The sequence below is a fragment of the Corvus hawaiiensis genome, chromosome 29, assembly GCF_020740725.1.
Source record: "Corvus hawaiiensis isolate bCorHaw1 chromosome 29, bCorHaw1.pri.cur, whole genome shotgun sequence".
NCBI classification, from domain to species: Eukaryota; Metazoa; Chordata; class Aves; order Passeriformes; family Corvidae; genus Corvus; species Corvus hawaiiensis.
This window is the reverse complement of record NC_063241.1, coordinates 1953551-1980777: the sequence shown is the minus strand read 5'-3', so window position 1 is coordinate 1980777 and position 27227 is coordinate 1953551. Positions and strand designations below refer to the sequence as shown.

At 60.1% G+C, this 27227-nt stretch overlaps 1 protein-coding gene and 1 long non-coding RNA gene across 4 annotated transcripts; one reads left to right on the top strand and one right to left on the bottom strand.

Moving 5' to 3' along the window:
* The first annotated feature begins 5237 nt into the window (after positions 1 to 5237).
* LOC125318166 lies at positions 5238 to 9033 on the top strand. The gene is made up of 3 exons (XR_007200285.1): positions 5238 to 5315; positions 7777 to 7828; positions 8906 to 9033. It is a non-coding gene; the product is annotated as an uncharacterized LOC125318166 (long non-coding RNA).
* A 1207-nt stretch (positions 9034 to 10240) lies between these two features.
* ARHGAP30 (Rho GTPase activating protein 30) lies at positions 10241 to 26731 on the bottom strand. 3 transcript variants are annotated; one of them, XM_048288452.1, is made up of 13 exons: positions 26461 to 26731; positions 24827 to 24929; positions 21329 to 21473; positions 21148 to 21230; positions 20921 to 21028; positions 18787 to 18914; positions 17944 to 18079; positions 16908 to 17008; positions 16734 to 16811; positions 14428 to 14817; positions 13279 to 13556; positions 11064 to 12442; positions 10241 to 10877 (listed from the first exon to the last, which is right to left on the bottom strand). In XM_048288452.1, exons 1-13 carry the CDS (start codon positions 26567 to 26569, stop codon positions 10313 to 10315), a joined length of 3603 nt encoding a protein of 1200 aa, XP_048144409.1. In that variant the 5' UTR covers positions 26570 to 26731; the 3' UTR covers positions 10241 to 10312. The 3 variants fall into 3 exon arrangements, with proteins under 3 accessions (XP_048144409.1, XP_048144408.1, XP_048144407.1); XM_048288451.1 differs by having other exon boundaries at positions 10241 to 11764; positions 11798 to 12442; positions 26461 to 26728; XM_048288450.1 differs by having other exon boundaries at positions 10241 to 12442; positions 26461 to 26728.
* Positions 26732 to 27227: the final 496 nt, after the last annotated feature.

Genomic DNA, 27227 nt, shown 5'->3' with positions numbered 1-27227 from the left:
AGGGACATGGGGACACGGGGACAGGGGACACAGGGACATGGGGACATGGGGACAGTGGGGTCAAGGAGGTCAGGGACATGGGGACACGGGGACAGGGGACACAGGGACATGGGGACATGGGGATAGTGGGGTCAGGGACAGTGGGACACAGGGACACAGGGACATGGGGACATTGGGACAGTGGGATCAGGGACAGGGGGACATGGGGACAGTGGGGTCACAGACGGGGGTGGGGGACATGGGGACACAGGGACAGTGGGACAGCGGGGTCAGGGACAGGGGAACACGGGGACAGGGGGTCAGGGACAGTGGGACACAGGGACACGGGGACACAGGGACAGTGGGACAGTGGGGTCAGGGACAGTGGGACACAGGGACATGGGGACACAGGGACAGTGGGATCAGGGACACGGGGACACGGGGACAGGGGGGTCAGGGACACAGGGACATGGGGACATGGGGACAGTGGGGTCAGGGACACGGGGTCAGCAGGACAGCAGGGTCAGGGATGGCAGGACACAGGGACATGTGGACATGGGATATAGGGACATCAGGATCAGGGACAGTGGGGTCAAGGACAGAGGGGTCAGGGACAGCAGGACACGGGGACACCGGGGTCAGGGACAGGGGGACATGGGGATAGTGGGGTCAGGGACAGCGGGGTCAGGGACACGGGGGTCAGGGACACAGGGACATGGGGACAGTGGGGTCAGGGAGGTCAGGGACATGGGGACACGGGGACAGTGGGGTCAGGGACACAGGGACATGGGGACAGTGGGGTCAGGGACAGTGGGGTCAGGGACACGGGGACATGGGGACATGGGATATAGGGCCATCAGGATCAGGGACAGTGGGGTCAAGGACAGCGGGGTCAGGGACAGCAGGACACGGGGACACCGGGGTCAGGGACAGGGGGACAGCGGGACAGTGGGATATAGGGACACTGTGCTCAGGGACATCCGGCTGTTGGGATATGGGGACAGCGGGATACAGGGACACTTGGATAGGTACAGGAATACAGCGATACCAGGGACAGGGACACCGGGGTCAGGAACACCGGGATAAGGGGACACCAGGACACTGGGGTCAGGGACACCGGGATACCGGGACACTGGGGTCAGGGACATCGGGATAATGGGATGTCAGGGACACCGGGATAACGGGACACTGGGGTCAGGGACACCAGGATAAGGGGATACAGGGACACTGGGATCAGGGACACCAGGACACAGGGACACCGGGGTCAGGGACATCGGGATAACGGGACACAGGGACATTGGGGTCAGGGACACCGGGATACCGGGACACTGGGGTCAGGGACACCGGGATAAGGGGACACCAGGACACTGGGGTCAGGGACACCGGGATAAGGGGATGCAGGAACACTGGGGTCAGGAACATCGAGATGCAGGGATGGGGTCAGGGACACCGGGATATCGGGATACAGCAGGATGGGGCCAGGGATAGCAGGACAGGGGGGTACAGGGACACAGGGACGGGAACAGGGACACGGGGACAGGGTTAGGGACACAGGAATCCAAGGATGGGGACAGAGATAAAGGGACACACGGACGGGGACAGGGACACGGGGACTCGCATTTAGGGACAAGGAGGGTCGGGGATTGGGATAGGGGTTCAGGGACAGGGACATGGGAACAGGGATGGGGACAGGGACACAGGGATGGGGACAGGACAGGGATATGAGGTCACAGGGATGGGGACAGGGATGGGGACAGGGACACAGGGATGGGGACAGGACAGGGATATGGGAACAGGGGGACAGGGATGGGGACAGGACAGGGATATGGGAACAGGGGGACAGGGATGGGGACAGGGACACAGGGATGGGGACAGGACAGGGATATGGGGTCACAAGGATGGGGACAGGACAGGGATATGGGAACAGGGGGACAAGGATGGGGACAGGACAGGGATATGGGAACAGGGATGGGGACAGGACAGGGATATGGGGTCACAGGGATGGGGACAGGACAGGGATATGGGAACAGGGGAACAGGGATGGGGACAGGGACACAGGGATGGGGACAGGACAGGGATATGGGAACAGGGGAACAGGGATGGGGACAGGGACACAGGGATGGGGACAGGACAGGGATATGGGGTCACAAAGATGGGGACAGGACAGGGATATGGGAACAGGGGGACAAGGATGGGGACAGGACAGGGATATGGGAACAGGGATGGGGACAGGACAGGGATATGGGGTCACAGGGATGGGGACAGGACAGGGATATGGGAACAGGGGAACAGGGATGGGGACAGGGACACAGGGATGGGGACAGGACAGGGATATGGGGTCACAAAGATGGGGACAGGACAGGGATATGGGAACAGGGGGACAAGGATGGGGACAGGACAGGGATATGGGAACAGGGATGGGGACAGGACAGGGATATGGGGTCACAGGGATGGGGACAGGACAGGGATATGGGAACAGGGGAACAGGGATGGGGACAGGGACACAGGGATGGGGACAGGACAGGGATATGGGGTCACAGCGGGTCAGGGATGGGAACAGGGACTGGGACACCAGAATGGGACACCGGGATGGGACACCGGGATGGGACACCGGCCACCCTGACCAGACACTGGTCACCACGATGGGCCACTGGCCACCACAAACAGCCACCGGCCACCATGATGGGACACCAGTCACCACCATGGGACACCGGCCACCACAGCAGGACAGTGACCACTGGGATCAGACACCAGTGGGACACCAGTCACCGCTATGGGACACTGGTCATTGTGACTGGACACTGGCCATGACAGGACACTGGCCACCATGACCACACACTGGCCACCCCAAATGTCCACCACTAAGGGACACTTGTGACCAGCCACAGCCACCATTTCCAGGTGTCCCCCCAGGTGACAACGTGTCCCCAAACCCACACGATTTGTCCCCAAACCCACCAGCTCCCCCAGGGTGACACTTTGGGGTGGCCATAACCCCTCACCCCCCTCAATGGGGACACCCCCAGTGTCCCCTGGATTGGGGACACCCCAAGCGGTGGCAGGTCCCCACCTTGGGGTGGCACCGGGGGAGGTGACAAGTTGGGGGTCACTGAAGGGGGGGGTGACAGATGGGGGCGGCAGAGGGGACAGTGACACACCGGGAGGGACAAGAATGAGGCCGGGGGGGACATTTAGTGGGGTGACAGAGAAGGGGGGACATGAAGGGGGGGTGACAGTGACGGGGGGGGTGACACCAAGAGGGGTGACATGAAAAGGGGGTGACAGTGATTGGGGGGGTGACATGAAAGGGGGGGTGACAGTGGTTGTGGGGGGTGACATGAAGAGGGTTGACATGAAAAGGGGGGGGTGACACAAAAAGGGGTGACATGAAAGGGGGGTGACAGTGACAGGGGGTCTCACGAAGAGGAGTGACATGAAAGGGGGGTGACACGAAAAGGGGTGACATGAAAACGGGGGTGACAGTGACGGGGCAGGGTTGACACGAAGAGGGGTGACATGAAAAGGGGGGTGACAGTGATTGGGGGGGGTGACACGAAGAGGGGTGACATGAAGGGGGGTGACAGTGATTGGGGGGGGTGACACAAAGAGGGGTGACATGAAAGGGAGGTGACACGAAAAGGGGGTGACATGAAAGGGGGGTGACAGTGACGGGGGGGTGACACAAAGAGGGGTGACATGAAAGGGGGGTGACAGTGATTGGGGGGGTTACACCAAGAGGGGTGACATGAAAGGGGGGGTGACAGTGACGGGGGGGGTCTCACGAAGAGGAGTGACATGAAAGGGGGGGTGACACGAAAAAGGGTGACATGAAAACGGGGTGACAGTGATTGGGGGGGTGACACGAAAAGGGGTGACATGAAAGGGGGGGTGACAGTGATTGGGGGGGGTGACACGAAGAGGGGTGACATGAAAGGGGGGGTGACAGTGATTGGGGGGGGTGACACGATGAGTGGTGACATTAAAGGGGGGTGACACGAAAAGGGGGTGACATGAAAGTGGGGTGACAGTGATTGGGGGGGTGACACGAAAAGGGGTGACATGAAAGGGGGGTGACAGTGATTGGGGGGGTGACACGATGAGGGGTGACAGGAAAGGGGGGTGACAGTGATGGAGGGGGTGACACGATGAGGGGTGACAGGAAAGGGGGGTGACAGTGACAGGGGGGGTGACATGAAGAAGGGTGACATGAAAGGGGGGTCACAGCGATGGGGCGGGGGTGACACGAAAAAGGGTGACATGAAAGGGGGGGTGACACGAAGAGGAGTGACATGAAAGGGGGGTGACAGTGACGGGGGGTGACACAAAGAGGGGTGACATGAAAAGGGGGTGACAGTGATTGGGGGGGTTACACCAAGAGGGGTGACATGAAAAGGGGGTGACAGTGACGGGGCGGGGGTGACACGATGGCGGCTGAGGGACCCTGGCGGAGAAGGGAGGACACGGAGCGGGGGGGACACGAAAGGGGTGACAGCGACACAACGGGGACACACACACGGAGGGGGGGGGGGGGGGTGGGGGAGGGGACACAAAAGGGGTGACAAAGTGGGGGGGGGGGGGGGAGGGGGAGGGAAAGGCCACCAAAGGGGCGACACTGACAGAGCGGGGCGGGGGGGGGACACGAAGGGGTGACAAAACGGGGGGGGATGGGCGCGACACCGACACACGGGGGGGGTCGTTACCGAGCGCGGGGAGGGGACACGAACGGGGGACCTGGGGGGTGACAGTGACAACCGGCTGCGCGCGCCTGAGGGGGGGTCACCCCCACAGGCCTCCACCCCCCCCCACTGCCCTCCCCCGCCCCTCCCCGCGGGCCCGGCGGGCGCGGCCGCTCCCCGTCCGCGGCCGGGGCTGTGGCGGGGTCGCGGTGTCCCCGTTCACGGCGGGGTTCGCCCCTCGGTGTCCCCCGGGGACCCCCTCCCCCCGGTACCTCTCGGCCTCGGGCCCTGCGCGCCTTCGGCCCCTTGTCTCGCCATGGGCCCCGCACATGCGCACGGCGCCGCCGCGCCGCCATCTTGGGCGCGGGCGGAAGCTCCCCCCTCACGCAGCCCCTGCCCGGCTTCGCGCCGCCATCTTGGGCCGGGGCGCCGCTCCGCGCCGCTCCGCGCCGCCATCTTGACGCCGGGCACGGCCGCCCTCACGGCCGGGCGCCATCTTAGCGCGCGGGGCCGCGCGCGGCGCCATCTTAGACGGCGAGGCCCGCGGCGCTTCCGTCCCGCCGCCGCCATCTTGGGTGAGGGCGGCGCCATGTTGGAAGAGGGAGGCGCTCGGTGAGGGTCGCGACGGGGATGGAGGAACAGGCCCGGACACTCCTGAGGGTGAGGGACGCCCGTCCGGTTCATCGGTCCAGGAGGGGTTGGGGGGCTGCGTTCGGAGAGCCCGGTTCGTCCCCGCTGTGAGGGCGCTGTGGGCGCCGCCATGTTGGGGCAAAGATGGCGGCGGTGTAAAACAAAGGCCTGGGTGTATTGCTGGGCTTGTGTCCCCTCAGGGTCCCCTCAGGGTCTCCACAGTGTCCCGTCAGTGTCCCCTCAGGGTCCCCACAGTGTCCCGTCAGTGTCCCGTCAGTGTCCCTTCAGTGTCCCCTCAGGGTCCCCTCAGGGTCCCCTCAGTGTCCCTTCAGTGTCCCCTCAGTGTCCCCTCAGGGTCCCCTCAAGGTCCCCACAGTGTCCAGTCAGTGTCCCCTCAGGGTCCCCACAGTGTCCCCACAGTGTCCCTGTGTCTCTGTGGATCTAGATCCCAATATCCCCATGTTCCCCTGTCTCCATGTCCTCAACATCCTGCTGTCCCAATGTGTCCCTGTGCCCATCTTGCCATGTCCTCATAGCCCAGTTTCCCTGCGTCCCCGTGTCCCCATATCCCAATGTCCCCATGCCACCGCGTCCCAATGTCCCCCTGTCCCCAATGTCCCCATATCCCAACGTCCCCATATCCCAATGTCCTCATTCCACCATGTCCCAATGTCCCTATATCCCAATGTCCCCGTATCCTAATGTCCCCCTGCCCCCAATGTCCCCATTTCTGCACGTCCCCATGTTCCAATTTTCCCAATGTCCCCCTTTCCCAGTGTCCCCCATCCCAATGCCCCCAAATGTCCCAATGTCCCCCCATCCCAATGTCCCCAAATGTCCCAATGTTCCCCCATCCCAACGCCCCCAAATGTCCCAATGTCCCCCCATCCCAACACCCCCAAATGTCCCAATGTCCCCCTGTCCCCATGTCCTTCATCCTCTATTTCCCTCTGTCCCCGATGTCCCCCCATCCCAATGCCCCCGAATGTCCCAGTGTCCCCCTGTCCCCGATGTCCCCCCATCCCAACGCCCCCAAATGCCCCAATGTCCCCGTATCCCAACGCCCCCAAATGTCCCAATGTCCCCCTGTCCCCATGTCCTTCATCTTCCATTTCCCCGTCCCCAATGTCCCCATATCCCAATGTCCCCATTTCTTCACGTCCCCATATTCCAATTTTCCCAATGTCCCCCCCATCCCAACGCCCCCAAATGTCCCAATGTCCCCCCGTCCCCATGTCCTTTATCCTCAATTTCCCCCTATCCCCAATGTCCCTGTATCCCAATTTTCCCAATGCCCCCAAATGTCCCAATGTCCCCCTGTCCCCAATGTCCCCATTTCTGCACGTCCCCATATCCCGATTTTCCCAATGTCCCCCTTTCCCAATGTCCCCCATCCCAATGTCCCCCATCCCAATATCCCCAAATGTCCCAATGTCCTGCTGTCCCCATATCCTTCATCCTCCATTTCCCCCTGTCCCCAATGTCCCCCCATCCCAACGCCCCCAAATGCCCCAATGTCCCGCTGTCCCCAACGCCCCCAAATGTCCCAATGTCCCCCCATCCCAATATCCCCAAATGTCCCAATGTCCCCCTGTCCCCAATGTCCCCAAATGTCCCAGTGTCCCCCTGTCCCCGATGTCCCCCCATCCCAATGTCCCCAAATGTCCCAATGTCCCCCTGTCCCCAATGTCCCCAAAGGTCCCAAATGTCCACATATCCCAATGTCCCCATATCCCAATGCCCCCAAATGTCCCAATGTCCCCCTGTCCCCAACGCCCCCAAATGTCCCAATGTCTCCCATCCCAATGTCCCCAAATGTCCCAATGTCCCCCTTTCCCAATGTCCCCAAATGTCCCAATGTCCTGCTGTCCCCAATGTCCCCATATCCCCATGTCCCCATATCCCAATGCCCCCAAATGTCCCAATGTCCCCAAATGTCCCAATGTCCCCATCCCAATGTCCCCAAATGTCCCAGTGTCCCCCTGTCCCCGATGTCCCCCCATCCCAACGCTCCCAAATGTCCCAATGTCCTCAAATGTCCCCAAATGTCCCAATGTCCCCCTGTCCCCAATGTCCTCCCATCTCAATGTCCCCAAATGTCCCAATGTCCCCCATCCCAACACCCCCAAATGTCCCAATGTTCCCCTGTCCCCAATGTCCCCCTGTCCCCAATGTCCCCCCATCCCAATGTCCCCAAATGTCCCAATGTCCCCCTGTCCCCAATGTCCCCCCATCCCAACGCCCCCAAATGTCCCAATGTCCCCCTGTCCCCAATGTCCCCCTGTCCCCAACGCCCCCAAATGTCCCAATGTCCCGCTGTCCCCAATGTCCCCCTGTCCCCAACGCCCCCAAATGTCCCAATGTCCCGCTGTCCCCATGTCCTTCATCCTCCATTTCCCCCTGTCCCCGATGTCCCCGAATGTCCCCAAAAATGTCCAAATTTCCATTCAAAAGAGCCATTTTTTGGTGTTTGATCTTTGCCACTTTCCAGCTCGGAGCGACGTCCGGAGGCCGGAAAAATCCATTTGTGGGACTCGTTAAAGGTCAGTCATTAATTAGGTATTAATTGCAGTATTACATGTAATTATTTTATGTAACATTGATATTATTTATATGTAGATCTATAACAATTTCTTTTTATGCTTTTATTTTTATTAATATATAGCTGTTATGTGTTGTATTCAAGTTGTGCGTTTGCATGTATTTGCATATATTTGCATGTGTTTGTATATATTTGCATATGGTGGTACTAGTTATAAATAATCCATGAATTAAAAATAGTAAAAAGTTTGTGTTGTTTTGGGCTGGATTTGACAACTCAACTGTAAAACACAAAGTAAAATATTATAAAAAGGAGAGGATGTAATTGGTACATAAATTATATTTATATTTATATTTATGTTTGTATTTATATTTATGTTTATATTTATATTTATATTTGTATTTGTACTTATAGTTGCATTTATATTTATATTTACACTTATACTCATATGTATATTTATATTTATATTTGCATTTATATCTATATTTGTATTTATATTTATGTGTATATTTTTATATTTATTTTTTATTTTTATTTTTATTTATTTTATATTTATACTTATATTTATATTTATATTATATTTATATTTACATTTCTATTTCTATTTACATTTATATTTATGTTTACATTTACGTTTATATTTATATTTACGCTTATACTTATGTTTATATTTATATTTCTATTTATATTTATATGTATATTTATGTTCATATGTATATGTTTATGTATATATTTATATTCATATTTATATTTATATTTACATTTCTCTTTCTATTTTCGTTTTTATTTCTATTTATACTTATAATATATTTATATTTATATTTATATTTATGTTTATATTTATATGCATATTTATGTTTATATGTATATGTTTATGTATATATTTATATTTATATTTATATTATATTTATATTTACATTTCTCTTTCTCTTTTTATTTTTATTTTCATTTCTATTTATACTTATATTATATTTATATTTACACTTACATTTACATTTACATTTATATTTACATTTACATTTATATCTATATTTCCTGCTGTTATTACAAATAATATTTCTATTATTCATCTATTAAGTGTAAATCTAAATATTGATAACATTATTTCTATAATTACATATAATTATTACCAGCTGCTACCTATATATAATTGTTCTAAATAATCTTAGATATTTCAACAAAAATATATTTGTAATAGAAAAATGAAAAAAATAAAAACCAAAAATGAACACAAAGTTTTGATGATTTTTGGGCTTGATTTGTAGAAAGCCAACCCTGAAATGAAAAAGTAGAAATGAAAAAGTAGAAATGGTGAAAGAATTTCGGTAGTTGGGGGCTTGATCTGTGCCAGAAATAAATAAACAAATAAATGCATCAATAATGGGATAGAATAAAGTGAAATTAATTGAATTGAAGTGAAATGAAATCAAATTAAATTAAGGAAAGTGAAAGAAAGGAAAAGAAAGTGAAAGAAAATAAAATTAAAGGAAAGAAAAGAGAAAATGCAAAAAATAAAAGAAAGTAGAAGAAAATAAAAGGAAGTAGAATGAAATAAACTCAAAATAAATTGAAATAAAATAAAAGAAACCCCAAATAAATTGAAATAAAATAAAATAAAATAAAGTAAAATAAAATAAAAATAATATAAAGTAAAATAAAGTAAAATAAAATAAAACAAATAAAATAAAATAAAATGAAGTAAAATAAAACCAATAAAATAAAATAAAATAAATAACACAAAATAAAATAAATGAAATTAAGAAATGAAATAAAATAGAATGAAATAAAATAAAATAGAATATAAAAACTGAGGTAAAATTAACAGAAATTCAATGAAACAAAATAAAGAAATAAGTTTTTAAGTTAAATTAAATTTAATTAAAACAAAATTAGAAAAAATATAAAATAAAATAAAATAAATAAAATAAAATATATAGAAAAGAAAAGAAAAGAAAAGAAAAGAAAAGAAAAGAAAAAAGAAAAGAAATAAAATATATAAAAAATAAAATAAGAGAAAATAAATAAAATAAATAAAAAATAAAATAAAATAAAATAAGAGAAAATAAATAAAATATATAAAAAATAAAATAAAATAAATAAAAAATAAAATAAAATAAAATAAGAGAAAATAAAATAAAATAAAATAAAACAATAAAATAAAATAAATAAAACAATAAAATAAAATAAATAAAATTAAACAAATAAAATAAAGTAAAATTAAATTAAATTAAACAAATAAAATAAAGTAAAATAAAATAAAATAAAACAAATAAAACAAAACAAATTTTTAAAAAACCAAACCAAAATAAAACAAAACAAAACAAAAAATACAATAAAATAAAATATTAAAATCTCTAAATAAATACAACCAACCACCCAGCATCTCTCGAGGGCGAATCGATCCCATTTCTGGTTTTATTAATATTTTTATTATTCTTTTATTATCCTTTTATTATTCTTTGCTCACCATTTCTTTGCCCTCCGCTCAGCGCTTGCCCCCCCCCAGGGCTGCGCTCGGGGCTCCCGGGGGGGCTCGGGGGGGGTCCCAGGGGAGTCCCAGGGGGGTCCCGGGGGGGCTCTCGGGGGTCCCGGGGGGTCCCAGGAGGGCACGGGCGAAGTGGGGCTTGGGGGGCACAACGGGCACGGCCCGGGCCAGCAGCACCCGGCCCCCCAAAATGGGGAGGGGGCGGCGGGAGCTGCGCGGGGGGAACGGGACGGGCTCCAGGGATTTGGGGCGCCCGTCCCGGAGCAGTTTTGGGGTTCCGGCGGTGTCCCAGGATTTGGGGGGATCAGCCAGGATCGGCTCCAGGGATTTGGGGCGTCCGTCCCGGATCAGCTCCAGGGGTCTGGGGGTGTCTCGAGATTTGGGGGCGTCATCCTGGATCGCCTTCAGGGGTCTGGGGGTGTCCCAGGATTTGGGGGGATCAGCCAGGATCGGCTCCAGGGATTTGGGAGTGTCCCGGGATTTGGGGGGATCAGCCAGGATCGGCTCCAGGGATTTGGGGGTGTCCCAGGATTTGGGGGGATCAGCCAGGATCGGCTCCAGGGATTTGGGGCGTCCGTCCCGGATCGGCTCCAGGGGTCTGGGGGTGTCCCAGGATTTGGGGGGATCAGCCAGGATCGGCTCCAGGGCTCCGGGGGTGTCCCGGGATTTGGGGGGATCAGCCAGGATCGGCTCCAGGGGTCTGGGGGTGTCCCAGGATTTGGGGGGATCAGCCAGGATCGGCTCCAGGGATTTGGGGCGTCCATCCCAAATCAGTTTTGGGGATCCAGGGGGGTCCTGGGGTTTGGGGGATTCATCCTGGATCAACTCCAGGGGTTCCGGGGGGTCCCAGGATTTGGGGGCGTCATCCTGGATCGCCTTCAGGGCTCTGGGGGGCTCATCCCAGATCGGATCCAGGGGTCCGGGGGGCTCTGGGAATCGGGGGGGCTCATCCTGGATCAGCTCCAGGGATTTGGGGGGCTCTGGGAATCGGGGGGGCTCGTCCTGATTCGGCCCTGGGGATCTGGGGGGCTCTGGGAATCGGGGGGGCTCATCCTGGATCAGCTCCAGGGATTTGGGGGGCTCATCCCAGATCGGCTTTGGGGGGTTGGGGGTCTGCGGGGATTTGGGGGGCTCTGGGGGCCTGGGGGGCTCATCCTGGATCAGCTCCAGGGATTTGTGGGGGTCATCCCAGATCGGCTCCAGGGATTTTGGGGGCTCCTCCTGGACCAGCTCGAGGGGGCCGGGGGGCTCTGGGTGTCCAGGGAGCTCCGGAGATTTGGGGGGGTCAGCATAGACGGGCTCCAGGTTTTTGGGGGGCTCATCCTGGATAGAGTTCGGGGGTCTCGGGGGCTCATCTTGAATCAGCTCCGGGAATTTGGGGGGCTCTGAGGGCCTGGGGGGCTCCGGGAATTGAGGATCCTGGTCCTGGCTCAACTCCAGGTTTTTGGGGGGCTCATCCCAGATCGGCTCCAGGTTTTTGGGGGGAGCTGCAGGGGCCGAGGCGGGGGGAGAGGGAGAAGTTGGGGTGACCCCGGCCCCATCCGGGACAACCTCGGGAACAGCCCCAGGGATTGGGGGCTCCCGGGGGGGCTCTGCCGGGGATGGGGCTGGGGGAGACCCCTCTAAAACCCGGGAATTCCCCTCCCCCGGGATGAGGGGCCGGGATCCAGCTCCGTCCTCTCCCCCATTCCCAGCGGGACCCCCGACCACCCCTCCCTCATCCCACATCCCTGTCCTGGGGCTGGAAGCTCCCTCCGCAGCCCCCTCCTCTTCACCCCCTTCCCCATGGGGGTCCCGGGGGGGGTCCCCTACTCCCGGACCACCCTTTCCCAAGGGTTTTGGGGTCGGCATCTCTGGGATCTCTGGGACTTTGGGGATCTTCAGGATCTCTGGGATCTCCAAGGTCTCCGAGATCTCTGGGATCTCCGGGGCCATCCCCACGCCCGGGGGTCCCTCGGGGCTGTCCGGGGCAGCCCCCAGCGGGCTGAGCTCGTCGTGGGCGCTCAGGAAGATTTCGTCGGAGTCGGAGTCGGGATCGGAGGCGCCGGGAGCCAGGAAGAACATGTCCTGCTCCGTGCACTCCTCGATGGACAGGTAACTGTCCGGCTGCTCCGGCCGCCGCTCGCCGGGCTGGGGGTGGGGGGGACAGGGCTGAGACCCCCCGGGAACAGCTGGGACAGAGCCCCAGGACCCCAAGGATGTCACAGTGTCCCCCCCATCCCATCCCATCCCATCTTCCATCCCAAATTCCATCCCAAATTCCATCCCATCCCATCCCATCTTCCATCTCAAATTCCGTCCCATCCCATCCCATCCCATCCCATCCCATCCCATCCCATCCCATCTTCCATCCCATCTTCCATCCCAAATTCCATCCCATCCCATCCCATCCCATCTTCCATCCCATCTTCCATCCCATCCCATCCCATCCCATCTTCCATCCCATATTCCATCCCAAATTCCATCCCATCCCATCCCATATTCCACCCCAAATTCCGTCCCATCCCATCCCATCCCATCCCATCCAATCCCATCCCATCTTCCATCCCATATTCCATCCCAAATTCCATCCCATCCCATCCCATCTTCCATCTCAAATTCCGTCCCATCCCATCCCATCCCATCCCATCCCATCCCATCCCATCCCATATTCCATCTCAAATTCCGTCCCATCCCATCCCATCCCATATTCCATTCCATATTCCATCCCGTCCCATCCCATCCCATCCCATATTCCATCCCAAATTCCATCCCATCCCATCCCATCCCATATTCCATCCCAAATTCCATCCCATCCCATATTCCACCCCAAATTCCATCCCATCCCATCCCATATTCCATCCCAAATTCCATCCCATCCCATCTTCCATCTCAAATTCCGTCCCATCCCATCCCAGTGTCCCCATCCCAAACCCTTTTCCTCCCCCGTCCCACCCCAAATCCCGGGAATGCCGCCAGGAACTCACGTTCATGAAGCCGCTCTCCATCCCCTCCTCCACGGCCGGGAACCCTTCCCCGATCCCGGGGCTCTCATCCCCGATCCCGGGGCTCTCATCCTCGATCCCGGGGGTCTCACCCCCAATCCCGGGGGTCCCATCCTCCATCCCGGGGGTCCCATCCTCCATCCCGGGGCTCCGCGCCGCCGCCTCCGCGTCCCCGCCGCCCTCCAGCCACGTCTCGGGGCAGTCCAGGAAGGCGAAGGAATCCCGGAGCTCCAGGGACAGCCGGGTCTGCTCCGCGTCCTCTGCGGGGAAAACGGGAGCGGTCAGTCCCGGGATCGTCCCCATCCCGGTGTCACCCCCATCCCGGTGTTGCCCCAGATCCCGGTGTTCCCCAGATCCCGGTGTCCTCCCAGTCCCGGTGTCCTCCCAATCCCAGTGTTCCCCCCATCCCGGTCTCACCCCCATGCCGGTGTTCCCCAGATCCCGGTGTCCTCCCAGTCCCGGTGTTCCCCCCATCCCGGTGTCACCCCCATCCCGGTGTCACCCCCATCCCGGTGTTGCCCCAGATCCCGGTGTTCCCCAGATCCCGGTGTCCTCCCAGTCCCGGTGTCCTCCCAATCCCAGTGTTCCCCCCATCCCGGTCTCACCCCCATGCCGGTGTTCCCCAGATCCCGGTGTCCTCCCAGTCCCGGTGTTCCCCCCATCCCGGTGTCACCCCCATCCCGGTGTTGCCCCAGATCCCGGTGTTCCCCAGATCCCGGTGTCCTCCCAGTCCCGGTGTTCCCCAGATCCCGGTGTCACCCCCATGCCGGTGTTCCCCCAGATCCCGGTGTCTCCCCGATCCCGATGTCACCCCCATCCCGGTGTCCCCCGATCCCGGTGTTCCCCAGATTCCGTTCTCCCCCCGATCCCGGTGTCCTCCCCATCCCCGTGTTCCCCTATCCCGTTGTCCCCCGATCCCGGTGTCTCCCCGATCCCAGCATCACCCGGATCCCGGTGTCCCCCCGATCCCGGTGTCCTCCCCATTCCGGTGTCTCCCCGATCCCGTTGTCCCCCGATCCTGTTCTCCCCCCGATCCCGTTGTCCTCCCCATCCCGGTGTCTCCCCGATCCCGGTGTCCCCCCAGTCCCGTTCTCCCCCAGATCCCACAGCGATCCCACACCGGGGTCTCACCGGAGCAGGACCGGGGGTCCCGTGCGGGCTCGGGGGGGCTGTCGGGGGCCGGTTCCCGTTCCAGCGCGGGGCACGGCAGCCCGCGGGTGAGGCGGGACAGGTTGGAGGTGATGTGGAACGGGACGGTGACCGAGAAGGGGCCCGAGATGTGGAGCCCCGCGCATTTCTCGGCGCGGGAGCGGCCGGAGAGCCCTGGCCCGGCCCGGGGGGCTTTGGGGGTGGTGGGCTCCGATTTGGTGCTGCTCTCGGCCGCCGCTTCCAGCGGCTCCTCCAGGCTCTCATCCAGCTCCGGGTGGGATTCCGGGAGCGCCGGGGCGGCGTCCGAGCTCTGCTGCCGCTGCGGCCGCAGCTTCACCGACAGCTTCGGGAGCAGCCCGGCGGTGTCCGCGCCTGGAAGGGGCGAGTCCGGAGCGGGCACGGGGTGCGGGGGGACCCTGGGGTGCCGGGGAGGGTCCCAGGGTGCGGGGGGATCCCGGGATGCCGGGGGGGGTACCGGGATATGGGAGGGATCCCGGGGTGCTGGGGGGGATCCCGGGGTTCTGCGGGGATCCTGGGGTGCTGGGAGGGTCCCGGGGTGCTGGGGGGGGGGGTCCCAGGGCGCGGGGGGATCCCGGGGTGCCGAGGGGGGTTGCGGGGTGCGAGAGGGTCCCGGGGTGCGGGGTGGTCTCGGGGTGCGGGAGAATCCCGGGGTGCCGGGGGGGGTTGCGGGGTGCGAGAGGGTCCCGGGGTGCGGGGGGATCCCGGGGTGCGGGGGGATCCCGGGGTGCGGGGGGAGATCCCAGGGTGCTGGGAGGGTCCCTGGGTGCCGGGGGGGGTACCGGGATATGGGAGGGATCCCGGGGCGTGGGGGGATCCTGGGGTGCTGGGAGGGTACTGGGATATGGGAGGGATCCCGGGGTGCGGAGGGATCCTGGGGTGCTGGGGGGATCCCGGGGTGCGGGGGGATCCCGGGGGGGGGGGGGGTCCCGGGGTGCGGGGGGATCCCGGGGGGGGGTCCCAGGGTGCAGGAGGGTCCCGGGGTGCCGGCAGGATCCCAGGATCTGGGGAGCGAATCCCAGGCTCCAGAGGGGATTTCAGGGTCCAGGGGAAGGTTTTGGGTCAGGAGGGGGTCCCGGAATCCCGAAGGAAGGGTCAGGGTCCAGACGGGATCCCAGAATCCCATCCCATTGATCCCAGAATCCCATCCCATCCCCGCTCCACTTCCCCCATTCCTGCCCTGGCCCAAGGATCCCTCCTTGGGATCAGGGACAATCCCAAAGGGTTGGAGGGACAATTCCCGAGGGATTGGAAGGACAATCCCAAAGGGCCGGAAGGACAATCCCAAGGGATCGGAGGGACAATTCTCGAGGGATTGGAGGGACAATCCCAAGGGATCCGTGGGACAATCCCAAAGGGTCAGAGGGACAATCCCAAAGGGTCAGAGGGACAATCCCAAAGGGTCGGAAGGCCAATTCCCGAGGGATCGGAGGGACAATTCCCAAGGTATCCGTGGGACAATCCCAAAGGGTCAGAGGGACAATTCCCAAGGGATCCGTGGGACAATCCCAAAGGGTCAGAGGGACAATCCCAAAGGGTCAGAGGGACAATCCCAAAGGGTCGGAAGGCCAATTCCCGAGGGATCGGAGGGACAATTCCCAAGGTTTCCGTGGGACAATCCCAAAGGGTCGAAGGGACAATCCCAAAGGGTTGGAGGGACAATTCCCAAGGGATCCGTGGGACAATCCCAAAGGGTCAGAGGACAATCCCAAGGGATCAGAAGGACAATCCCAAAGGGTTGGAAGGACAATTCCCAAAGGGTCAGAGGGACAATCCCAAGGGATCTGTGGGACAATTCCCAAAGGGTCGAAGGGACAATCCCAAAGGGTTGGAGGGACAATTCCCAAGGGATCCGTGGGACAATCCCAAAGGGTCAGAGGACAATCCCAAGGGATCAGAAGGACAATCCCAAAGGGTTGGAAGGACAATTCCCAAAGGGTCAGAGGGACAATCCCAAGGGATCTGAGGGACAATTCCCAAAGGGTCGGAGGGACAATCCCAAAGGGCCAGAAGGACAATCCCAAAGGGGTCAGAAGGACAATCCCGAGGGATCCGAGGGACAATCCCAAAGGGTCGGAGGGACAATCCCAAGGGATCAGAGGGACAATCCCAAAGGGTCGGAGGGACAATCCCAAGGGATCAGAGGGACAATTCCCAAAGGGTCGGAGGGACAATTCCCAAGGGATCCGTGGGACAATCCCAAAGGGTCGGAGGGACAATTCCCAAGGGATCCGTGGGACAATCCCAAAGGGTCGGAGGGTCCCTCTTACCAGGGGGTCCGCAGGGGCCGGAGCTGAGCGAGTCCATGCTCTTGGCCGGCCGCAGACTGACCTTCCCGCACTTCTCCTCTGGGAATGGGGGTGGGAGAATGGGATTGGGGTGGATTTGGGGACACGACACCCCCCTCCCCCCCCCAATCCATGGGATCTTCCCAGAATTCCCACCTTTCTCCTCCGCCTTCCCCGGCTTCCGCTTGGCCTCGTGCCCAGAGCGGCCCAGGTTGAAGATGGATCTCCACTTCTTGGCCTTGAGGGAGCCCTTGCGCCTGCGGGGACACCTGGGATGCACCTGGGGACACCTGGGCACACCTGGGGGCACCTGGGGACACCTGGGCACACCTGGGGGCACCTGGGGGCACCTGGGCACACCTGGGATACACCTGTGCACACCTGGGGGCACCTGGATACACCTGGGGCACACCTGGGGGCACCTGGGCACACCTGGGATACACCTGGATACACCTGGGGCACACCTGGGGGCACCTGGGCACACCTGGGGGTGCCTGGATACACCTGGGGCACACCTGGGCACACCTGGGGGCACCTGGATACACCTGGGGGCACCTGGATACACCTGGGCTCACCTGGGGGCACCTGGATACACCTGGGGCACACCTGGGCACACCTGGGGGCACCTGGGCACACCTGGGATACACCTGGATACACCTGGGGCACACCTGGGGGCACCTGGATACACCTGGGGGCACCTGGATACACCTGGGCTCACCTGGGGGCACCTGGATACACCTGGGCACACCTGGGCACACCTGGGGGTGCCTGGGGGCACCTGGATACACCTGGGGGTGCCTGGGGGTGCCTGGATATGCCTGAAGACACCTGAGGACACCTGGGATACACCTGGGCTCACCTGGGGGCACCTGGGCACACCTGGGGCACACCTGGGCACACCTGGGATACACCTGGATCATGCCCAGGTAGGACCACCCGAGCCACGCCCCAGCTGGGGGTTCCCTGGGGGTCCCCGGGGTGGGCTGGGGGTGTCACCTGTCCCTGTCCCCAGGTGACCCCAGGTGTCCCTGGGGTGGGCTGGGGGTGTCACCTGTCCCTGTCCCCAGGTGACCCCAGGTGTCCCCAGGGTGGGGTGGAGGTGTCACCTGTCCCTGTCCCCAGGTGTCCCCAGGGTGGGGTGGAGGTGTCACCTGTCCCTGTCCCCAGGTGACCCCAGGTGTCCCGGCCGTACCTGTGCTCGCCGAGCTCGATGATGGTGTGGTAGGGCCGCATCTGGGGGGGACCGTCCCCCTGGCTCAGCGTGGCCGGGACGTGCAGCGGGGGCGTCCCCCCGGGCAACAACAGCGAGCGACGGGGCGAGTCCCCACCTGGAGACCCCAAAAAGGTGTGACAGTGTGACCCCAGAGACCCTGGGGACCCCCAACCCAGCATCAGGGAGTGACGGGGTGAGTCCCCACCTGGAGACCCCAAAAAGTCACCCTGGGACCCCTGGGGAATCCCCGGGACCCCCAACCCAGGATCAGGGAATGTCGGGGGAATTCCCCACCTGGAGACCCCAAAAAGGTGTGACAGTGTTACCCCAGAGACCCTCGGGACCCCCAACCCCGGATCAGGGTGTGACGGGGTGAGTCCCCACCTGGAGACCCCAAAAAGTCACCCTGGGACCCCTGGAGAATCCCCAGGACCCCCAACCCAGGATTAGGGAATGTCGGGGGAATTCCACACCTGGAGACCCCAAAAAGGTGTGACAGTGTCACCCCGGGATCAGGGAATAACAGGGGAATTCCACACATGGGGACCCCAAAAAAGGTGTCAGTGTCCCCTAGAGACCCCCCAGAACCCCCACCTGGGGGCAGGCAATGATGGGGGGCATTCCACACATGGAGACCCCCAAATTGGGGTGTCCGTGTCCCACCAGGACCAGGGAACGCTGGGGTGAATCCCCACCTGGAGACCCCCAAATTGGGGTGTCCGTGTCCCACCAGGACCAGGGAACGCTGGGGTGAATCCCCACCTGGAGACCCCCAAATTGGGGTGTCCGTGCCCCCCGTGCCCCCCGGTGCCCCCCGGGTACCTCGGAGCGGGGCATCCCCGAAGAGCTGCTCCACGTGGGTGAGGATGAACTCCACCACGATGGACTGGACCCGCACCTCCATGAACGCGGCCGTGCCGTTGAACCCCGAGGCCTCGATGTCCCTCGAGCTGGGGACAGCGGGGAACACGCGGGGTCACCTCGGGGTGAGTGGGACAGGTGGGGTCACCTCAGGGTGGGAGGGACAGAGAGGGACAAGCGGGGTCAGCTCGGGGTGGGAGGGACACGCGGGGTCAGCTCGGGGTGGGGGGGACAGAGGGGGACACGCGGGGTCACCTTGGGGTGGGGGGACAGTGGGGGACACGCGGGGTCACCTTGGGGTGGGGGGACAGTGGGGGACAAGTGGGGTCAGCTCGGGGTCGGGGAGACAGAGAGGGACACACGGGGTCAGCTCGGGGTGGGGGGGACAGAGGGGGACACGCGGGGTCACCTCAGGGTGGGGATATTGGGGTGGTGGGGATGGGAGAACAGGGACAGGGATGGGGGAATAGGGACAGGATCAGGCATGGGGGATCAGGGATGGGGGATCAGGGATGGGGGATCAGGGATGGGGGAATAGGGATGGGGGATCAGGGATGGGGGATCAGGGATGGGGGAATAGGGATGGGATCAGGGATGGGGGATCAGGGATGGGATCAGGGAGGGGATCAGGGATGGGGGATCAGGGATGGGATCAGGGAGGGGATCAGGGATGAGGGATCAGGGATGGGATCAGGGAGGGGATCAGGGATGGGGGATCAGGGATGGGATCAGGGATGGGATCAGGGAGGGGGTCAGGGATGGTGAGGACCAAAGGATGGTTGGGACAAGGACAGTGGGGACCCTGGAGCGATGGGGACGGGGATGGTGGGGACAAGGGGTATTGGAGGGCAGGGGGTGGTGGGGACAACAGGATGGCGGGATCAGGGGGTGGTGGGGACAGGGATGGCAGGGACAGGGGGATGGCATCGGGGGAATGGCATCTGGGGGATGGCAGGGATCAGAGGGATGCTGGTGACAGGGCTGGCAGGGACAGGGGGATAGCAGGGACATTCGGGCAGCGGGGACAGGGCTGGCGGGACGCGGGTGGCGATGCCAGTGACAAGGATGGCAGGGACCGGGATGTAGATGCCAGGGATGGCCGGACAAGGGACAGCGGGGCCGGAGCTGACAGGAACAAGGCTGGCAGTGGCGGGGCTGGCAGTGACGGGGCTGGCAGTGATGGGGGCTGGCAGTGACGGGGCTGGCAGTGACGGGGCTGGCAGTGGCGGGGCTGGCAGTGGCGGGGCTGGCAGTGGCGGGGCTGGCAGTGATGGGGGCTGGCAGTGGCCGGGCTGGCAGTGACGGGGCTGGCAGTGACGGGGCTGGCAGTGACGGGGCTGGCAGTGACGGGGCTGGCAGTGGCCGGGCTGGCAGTGACGGGGCTGGCAGTGACGGGGCTGGCAGTGGCGGGGCTGGCAGTGATGGGGGCTGGCAGTGACGGGGCTGGTGGTGGCCGGGCTGGCAGTGGCGGGGCTGGCAGTGATGGGGGCTGGCAGTGACGGGGCTGGCAGTGACGGGGCTGGCAGTGACGGGGCTGGCAGTGACGGGGCTGGTGGTGGCCGGGCTGGCAGTGGCGGGGCTGGCAGTGGCAGGGCTGGCAGTGACGGGGCTGGCAGTGACGGGGCTGGCAGTGGCAGGGCTGGCAGTGACGGGGCTGGCAGTGACGGGGCTGGCAGTGGCCGGGCTGGCAGTGGCCGGGCTGGCAGTGACGGGGCTGGCAGTGGCAGGGCTGGCAGTGACGGGGCTGGCAGTGACGGGGCTGGCAGTGGCCGGGCTGGCAGTGGCCGGGCTGGCAGTGACGGGGCTGGCAGTGACGGGGCTGGCAGTGACGGGGCTGGCAGTGGCCGGGCTGGCAGTGGCTGGGCTGGCAGTGACGGGGCTGGTGGTGGCCGGGCTGGCAGTGGCCGGGCTGGCAGTGGCGGGGCTGGCAGTGACGGGGCTGGCAGTGGCAGGGCTGGCAGTGGCGGGGCTGGCGGTGCCGGGGCTGGCGGTGCCGGGGCTGGGGGTGCCAGGGCTGATAGTGCCAGGGCTGACGGTGCCAGGGCTGACGGTGCCAGGGCTGGCAGTGGCGGGGCTGTCCCCGCTGTCCCCTCACCGCAGCAGGTTGGGTGCCCACACGATGGCCAGGTTCCGCGCGTGCATGTTGGTGCGGCCGCTGTGGCCGGCCATGCGCAGCAGGTGCCGCATCAGGAACTCCAGCGTCCTGCCAACACCGGCGACACCTCAGCCACCGCCACCCCGCCAGGGGACACCGGAGGGCCGCCAGGGGACACCGGAGCGCCGCCGGGATGTCCCCACCCCCCCACCCCTCCCCCCCTTTACCTGTAGTGAGGCACCGGCAGCTCCTTGAGCACCTCTTTGATCTTCACCAGCCGCGCCTCCTCCATCTGGATGGCCACGGCATCCTGCGGGGACAGCGCGGCGAGCAGCGCGGTGACGCGGCCACCCGCGGCGCTGGGGACGCTCTGGGGACATTTGGGGACATTTGGGGACAGGGACTCACGGCGAACTTGTCGTAGAGCTGGTAGGTGAGCAGCGGGTTGGGCAGCTCGCGGCAGTAGGCCTTGCACAGGGAGCTGACGCAGTGAACGTCCTGCAGGTAAACGGGGCGGGCCAGCTCCGGGCTGCGCTGAGCCTCGAACTCGGCGCTGCGGGGGGATCGGGAATATGGGATCGGGAATATGGGATCGGGATCGGGAATATGGGATTGGGAATATGGGCATTGGGATCGGGAATATGGCATCAGGATGGGCATTGGGATCGGGAATATGGGATCGGGAATATGGGATTGGGAATATGGGCATTGGGATCGCGGTCTGGGCTGCGCTGAGCCTCGAACTCGGTGCTGCGGGGGGATCGGGAATATGGGATCGGGAATATGGCATCAGGATGGGCATTGGGATCGGGAATATGGGATCGGGAATATGGGATCGGGAATATGGCATCAGGATGGGCATTGGGATCGGGAATATGGGATCGGGAATATGGGATCGGGAATATGGCATCAGGATGGGCATTGGGATCGGGAATATGGGATCGGGAATATGGGATCGGGAATACGGCATCGGGATTGGGCATTGGGATCGGGAATATGGGATCGGGAATATGGCATCAGGATGGGCATTGGGATCGGGAATATGGGATCGGGAATATGGGATCGGGAATACAGCATCGGGATTGGGCATTGGGATCGGGAATATGGGATCGGGAATATGGGATCAGGATCGGGAATATGGGATTGGGAATATGGGATCAGGAATATGGGATTGGGAATATGGGATCGGGAATACGGGATTGGGAATATGGCATTAGGATCGGGAATATGGGATCAGGAATATGGCATCGGGATGGGCATTGGGATCGGGAATATGGGATCAGGAATATGGGATTGGGATTGGGCATTGGGATCGGGAATATGGGATTGGGAATATAGGATCGGGATCGGGAATATGGGATTGGGAATATGGGATCAGGAATATGGGATCGGGATCGGGAATATGGGATCGGGAATAGGGGATTGGGATTGGGCATTGGGATCGGGAATATGGGATCGGGATCGGGAATATGGGATTGGGATTGGGCATTGGGATCGGGAATATGGGATCGGGATCGGGAATATGGGATTGGGAATATGGGATTGGGATCACGGTCTGGGCTGCGCTGAGCCTCGAACTCAGCGCTGCGGGGGGATCGGGAATATGGGATCGGGATCGGGATTTGGGATCGGGAATATGGGATCGGGATTTGGGATTTGGGAATATGGGATCGGGATCGGGAATATGGCATCGGGAATATGGGATTGGGAATATGGCATTGGGATCAGGAATGTGGGATCGGGAATATGGGAATATGGGATCGGGATTTGGGATCGAGATTTGGGGTTTGGGAATATGGGATCGGGATCGGGAATATGGGATCGGGAATGTGGGCATCGGGATGGGCATTGGGATCGGGAATATGGGATCGGGAATACGGGCATTGGGATCAGGGTCTGGGCTGCGCTGAGCCTCGAACTCCGCGCTGTGAGGGAATCGGGAATATGGAATCGGGATCAGGAATATGGAATCGGGATCAGGAATATGGGATCAGGATCGGGAATATGGGATTGGGATTTGGGGTTTGGGAATATGGGGTTTCGGGGTCCGGGTTGTGCTGTGCCTCGAACTCCGCACTGGGATGGGATTGGGATCGGGATTGGTGTGTGGGGTATGGGAGGTGACAGGAAAAGGGGGGTGGGGACAGGGATGGAGGGGACAGGGGGAGGTGCCAGGGACACCGAGGATGTGGGAAAAGCTGGCATAGGAGGATCCTGGGCACGGGGGGGACATTGGGGACACCACTGGGGACACCACTGGGGACACCATTGGGGACACAGAGGGCCCCGGCAATTCTGGGGTTCCCCAGGAATAGGGGAGAAAAGAACTCGGGGAAAGAAGCAAAAGAGGGAAAAAACGGACCCAAAACCGGGGAGAGTGGAAGAGAAGGGGCAGGAAAACCCCAAACCCAATAAAGAGGGAAAAAGGGAAGGAAAGGAGCGGGGGAAGAGGGGCCAGAGCGGGGTGGGGGGAAGGGAAGGGGCCGGGGGAAGAGAGGAGGGGGCTGGATCCGGCCAGGATGGGGAGAAATGGGGCTCTGGGGGGGAGGGAGGGGGTCCTGTGGCCCATCCCCCCCGGCCCTGTCACCCCAAGTCCGGTCCCATCCCCGGTTCCGCCTGATTTTATCCCATCCCCGTCCCCTCCCTCTCTCTCAGTCCCGGCATCCTCCAGTCTCCACCCCCATCCCATCCCACCCCATCCCACCCCATCCCATCCCATCCCGATTCCGATCTCCGATCTGTCCCCATCCCCATCTCGATCCCGCCCCGTCCCAATCCCGCTCCCGATCCTGCTCCCGATCCCGCCCCGTTCCCATCCTGCTCCCAATCCCCGTCCCCGCTCCGTCCCCATCCCGATCTCCGCCCCATCCCGATCCCGATCCCGATCCCGATCCCGATCCCGCCCCGTTCCCATCCTGCTCCCAATCCCCGATCCCGCCCCGTTCCAATCCCGATCCCGATCCTGCTCCCGATCCCGCCCTGTTACCATCCCGATCCCGATCCCCACCCCCGCCCCGTTCCCATCCCGATCTCCGCCCCATCCCGCTCCCGATCCCGCTCCCGATCCCGCCCCGTTCCCATCCTGCTCCCAATCCCCGATCCCGCCCCGTTCCAATCCCGATCCCGATCCTGCTCCCGATCCCGCCCTGTTACCATCCCGATCCCGATCCCCACCCCCCGCCCCGTTCCCATCCCGATCTCCGCCCCATCCCGCTCCCGATCCCGCTCCCGATCCCGCCCCGTTCCCATCCTGCTCCCAATCCCCGATCCCGTCCCGTTCCAATCCCGATCCCGATCCTGCTCCCGATCCCGCCCTGTTACCATCCCGATCCCGATCCCCACCCCCGCCCCGTTCCCATCCCGATCTCCGCCCCATCCCGCTCCCGATCCCGCTCCCGATCCCGCTCCCGATCCCGCTCCCGATCCCGCTCCCGATCCCGCCCCGTTCCCATCCTGCTCCCAATCCCCGATCCCGCCCCGTTCCAATCCCGCTCCCGATCCTGCTCCCGATCCCGCCCCGTTCCCATCCTGCTCCCAATCCCCGTCCCCGCTCCATCCCCATCCCGATCTCCGCCCCATCCCGATCCCGATCCCGCTCCCGCTCCCGATCCCGCCCCGTTCCAATCCCGATCCCGATCCCGCTCCCGATCCCGATCCCGCCCCGTTCCCATCCTGCTCCCAATCCCCGATCCCGCCCCGTTCCAATCCCGATCCCGATCCTGCTCCCGATCCCGATGCCCCGTTCCCATCCTGCTCCCAATCCCCATCCCCCGCTCCGTCCCCATCCCGATCCTGCTCCCGGATCCCGCTGCCGATCCCTGCCCCGTCCCCATCCCGATCCCGATGCCGCTCCCCGCCCCGCCCGGTGCCCCGCTGCCCGCTGCCCGCTGCCCGCTGCCCGCTGACCGCAGCCGCTGGATGTTGGAGGACACCCCGGACAGGCGGTAGATGCCATCGACCACCCCGTGCTGCTCCACGAACTCCGTGCAGCTCCGGAGCACCTGCGGCACTGCGGGACACGGACCGCGATCCCACGGGATCCCACCGAGCCCGGATCCACCAGGGTCCCACCGAGCCCGGATCCCACTGAGGAGGGTCTGACTGAGCCTGGATCCAGTGAGCCCAACTGAGCCTGGATCTGACAGGGTCTGACTGATCCCGGATCCTGGATCTGAGAGCATCCAATTGATCCCGGATCCCACAGAGCCCAACTGATCCCAGATCCGAGAGCATCCAGCTGATCCTGGATCCCACAGAGCCCAGCTGAGCCCGGATCCGAGAGCATCCAGCTGATCCCGGATCCCACAGAGCCCAGCTGAGCCCAGATCCCACTGAGTCCGACTGATCCCGGATCCCACAGAGCCCAGCTGAGCCCGGATCCCACTGAGTCCAACTGATCCCGGATCCCACAGAGCCCAGCTGAGCCCGGATCCCACTGAGTCCGACTGATCCTGGATCCGAGAGCATCCAACTGATCCCAGATCTGCCAGAGCCCAACTGATCCTGGTTCCTACAGAACCCAGCTGAGCCCAGATCCAACAGCATCCAGCTGATCCCGGGTCCATCAGCACCCACCAGATCCCGGCCCCAGCTCCAGATCCCAAATCCACCAACATCCACCTGAACCCAAACCCGAATCCTGGATCTGGCATCGCCCACCTGGGCCCAGTCCCGGCCCCACCAGTGCCAGGGGAATGGGGAGGACCTTGGCCACCACCCCAGGTGTCCCCAGAGTCCCTGCACCAGTCCTGGGCCACCAGCTCGGCAGGGGTGGGGACATGGGATCCCCATGGGTGGGGACACCAACTTCATAGGGATGTGGCCACCGACTCCCAGAGGATGGGGCCACCAGGTCCACAAGGGCGGGGCCACCGTGGGGTCATCAGCTCTGCAGGGACAAGGCCGCAGACCCCACAGGGAAGGGCTAGCAACTCCACATTGGGATCACTGATTCCACAGGGACGAGGCCACCACATCCCAAAGGACGGAGCCACCAACCCCACAGGGATGGAGCCACCAAATCCCAAAGGATGAGGCCACCAACCCCACAGGGATGAGGCCACCAAACCCCAAAGGATGGAGCCACCAACCCCAGGGGATGGAGCCACCAAATCCCAAAGGATGGAGCCACCAACCCCACAGGGATGAGGCCACCAAATCCCAAAGGGTGGAGCCACCAACCCCACAAGGATGAGGCCACCAAATCCCAAAGGATGAGGCCACCAACCCCACAGCAATGAGGCCACCAAATCCCAAAGGATGGAGCCACCAACCCCACAAGGATGAGGCCACCACATCCCAAAGGATGGAACCCCCAGTGCCGACCCCCCTGAGATTGGAGCCCCACCGAGCTCCAACCCCCCCAAATCCCGGCGGAGCCTCGGTGGCCACGGCGCTTCCTGGAGCGGCGATGACGCAACGCGTGGCGCAAGTCCCCCTCCCGTCCCCTCCAGGGCCCCCTCCCCGCTTCCGTCGGTGGCCCTGGTGGCCCCGGTGGCCCCCGGAGGGCTCGGGGGGCTGGGTTGGGTGCTGGCACTCACCGTCCTGCCCCGAGCGCTGGAGATGCTCGCGAAGGTCGCAGCCGAAGAGCCGCTCCCGGGAGCCGCCCTTGCGCCTCGCCCGCTGCCGGGCCTTGAGCGCCAGGGACATGGGGACGGGGCCACGGGGACGGGGCCACCACGGGGCCGGCGCCGGGGACACGGCCGGGGCCACGGGGGCCACGCCAGGGGGGTCCCGGCGCTGTCCCCGCGAGGGTGACAGGAAGGCGGAGGCCGCGCTCGAGGCGCTTCCTGCTGCCGTGGCCGCGAAACCGCGGCGAGGGCGGGGACGCCTGCGCACACGCGTGTGCAAGGGACACGCCCTGGGGACGTGGGGACACACGGGTGTGCAAGGGACACGCCCTGGGGACATGTGAGTGTGCAGGGGACACGCCCTGGGGGACTTGGGGACATAGGGGTGTGCAAGGGACACGCCCTGGGGATGTGACTGTGCAAGGGACACACCCTGGGGACACACGGGTGTGCAAGGGACACACCCTGGGGACATGTGAGTGTGCAAGGGACACGCCCTGGGGACACACATGTGTGCAAGGGACACGCCCTGGGGGTACGGGGACACGCGGGTGTGCAAGGGACACTCCCTGGGGACACACAGGTGTGCCAGGGGCACGCCCTGGGGACATGGGGTCACATGCGTGTGCAAGGGACACACTCTGGGGACACACGGGTGTGCAAGGGACACGCCCTGGGTACATGTGAGTGTGCAAGGGACATGCCCTGGGAATGTGATGGTGCAGGGGACATGCCCT

What these genes read in the sequence shown, in the direction of transcription:
- ARHGAP30 (XM_048288450.1), bottom strand. Translation starts at nt 26,569, where the DNA reads ATGTCCCTGGCGCTCAAGGCCCGGCAGCGGGCGAGGCGCAAGGGCGGC. An exon ending in TCCAACATCCAGCGGCTGCG is followed by an intron (nt 21,474 to 24,826) that starts GTCAGCGGGCAG and finishes ATCCCCCCGCAG; the next exon opens with CGCCGAGTTCGAGGCTCAGC. An exon ending in GGGGAAGGCGGAGGAGAAAG is followed by an intron (nt 16,812 to 16,907) that starts GTGGGAATTCTG and finishes CCCCATTCCCAG; the next exon opens with AGGAGAAGTGCGGGAAGGTC.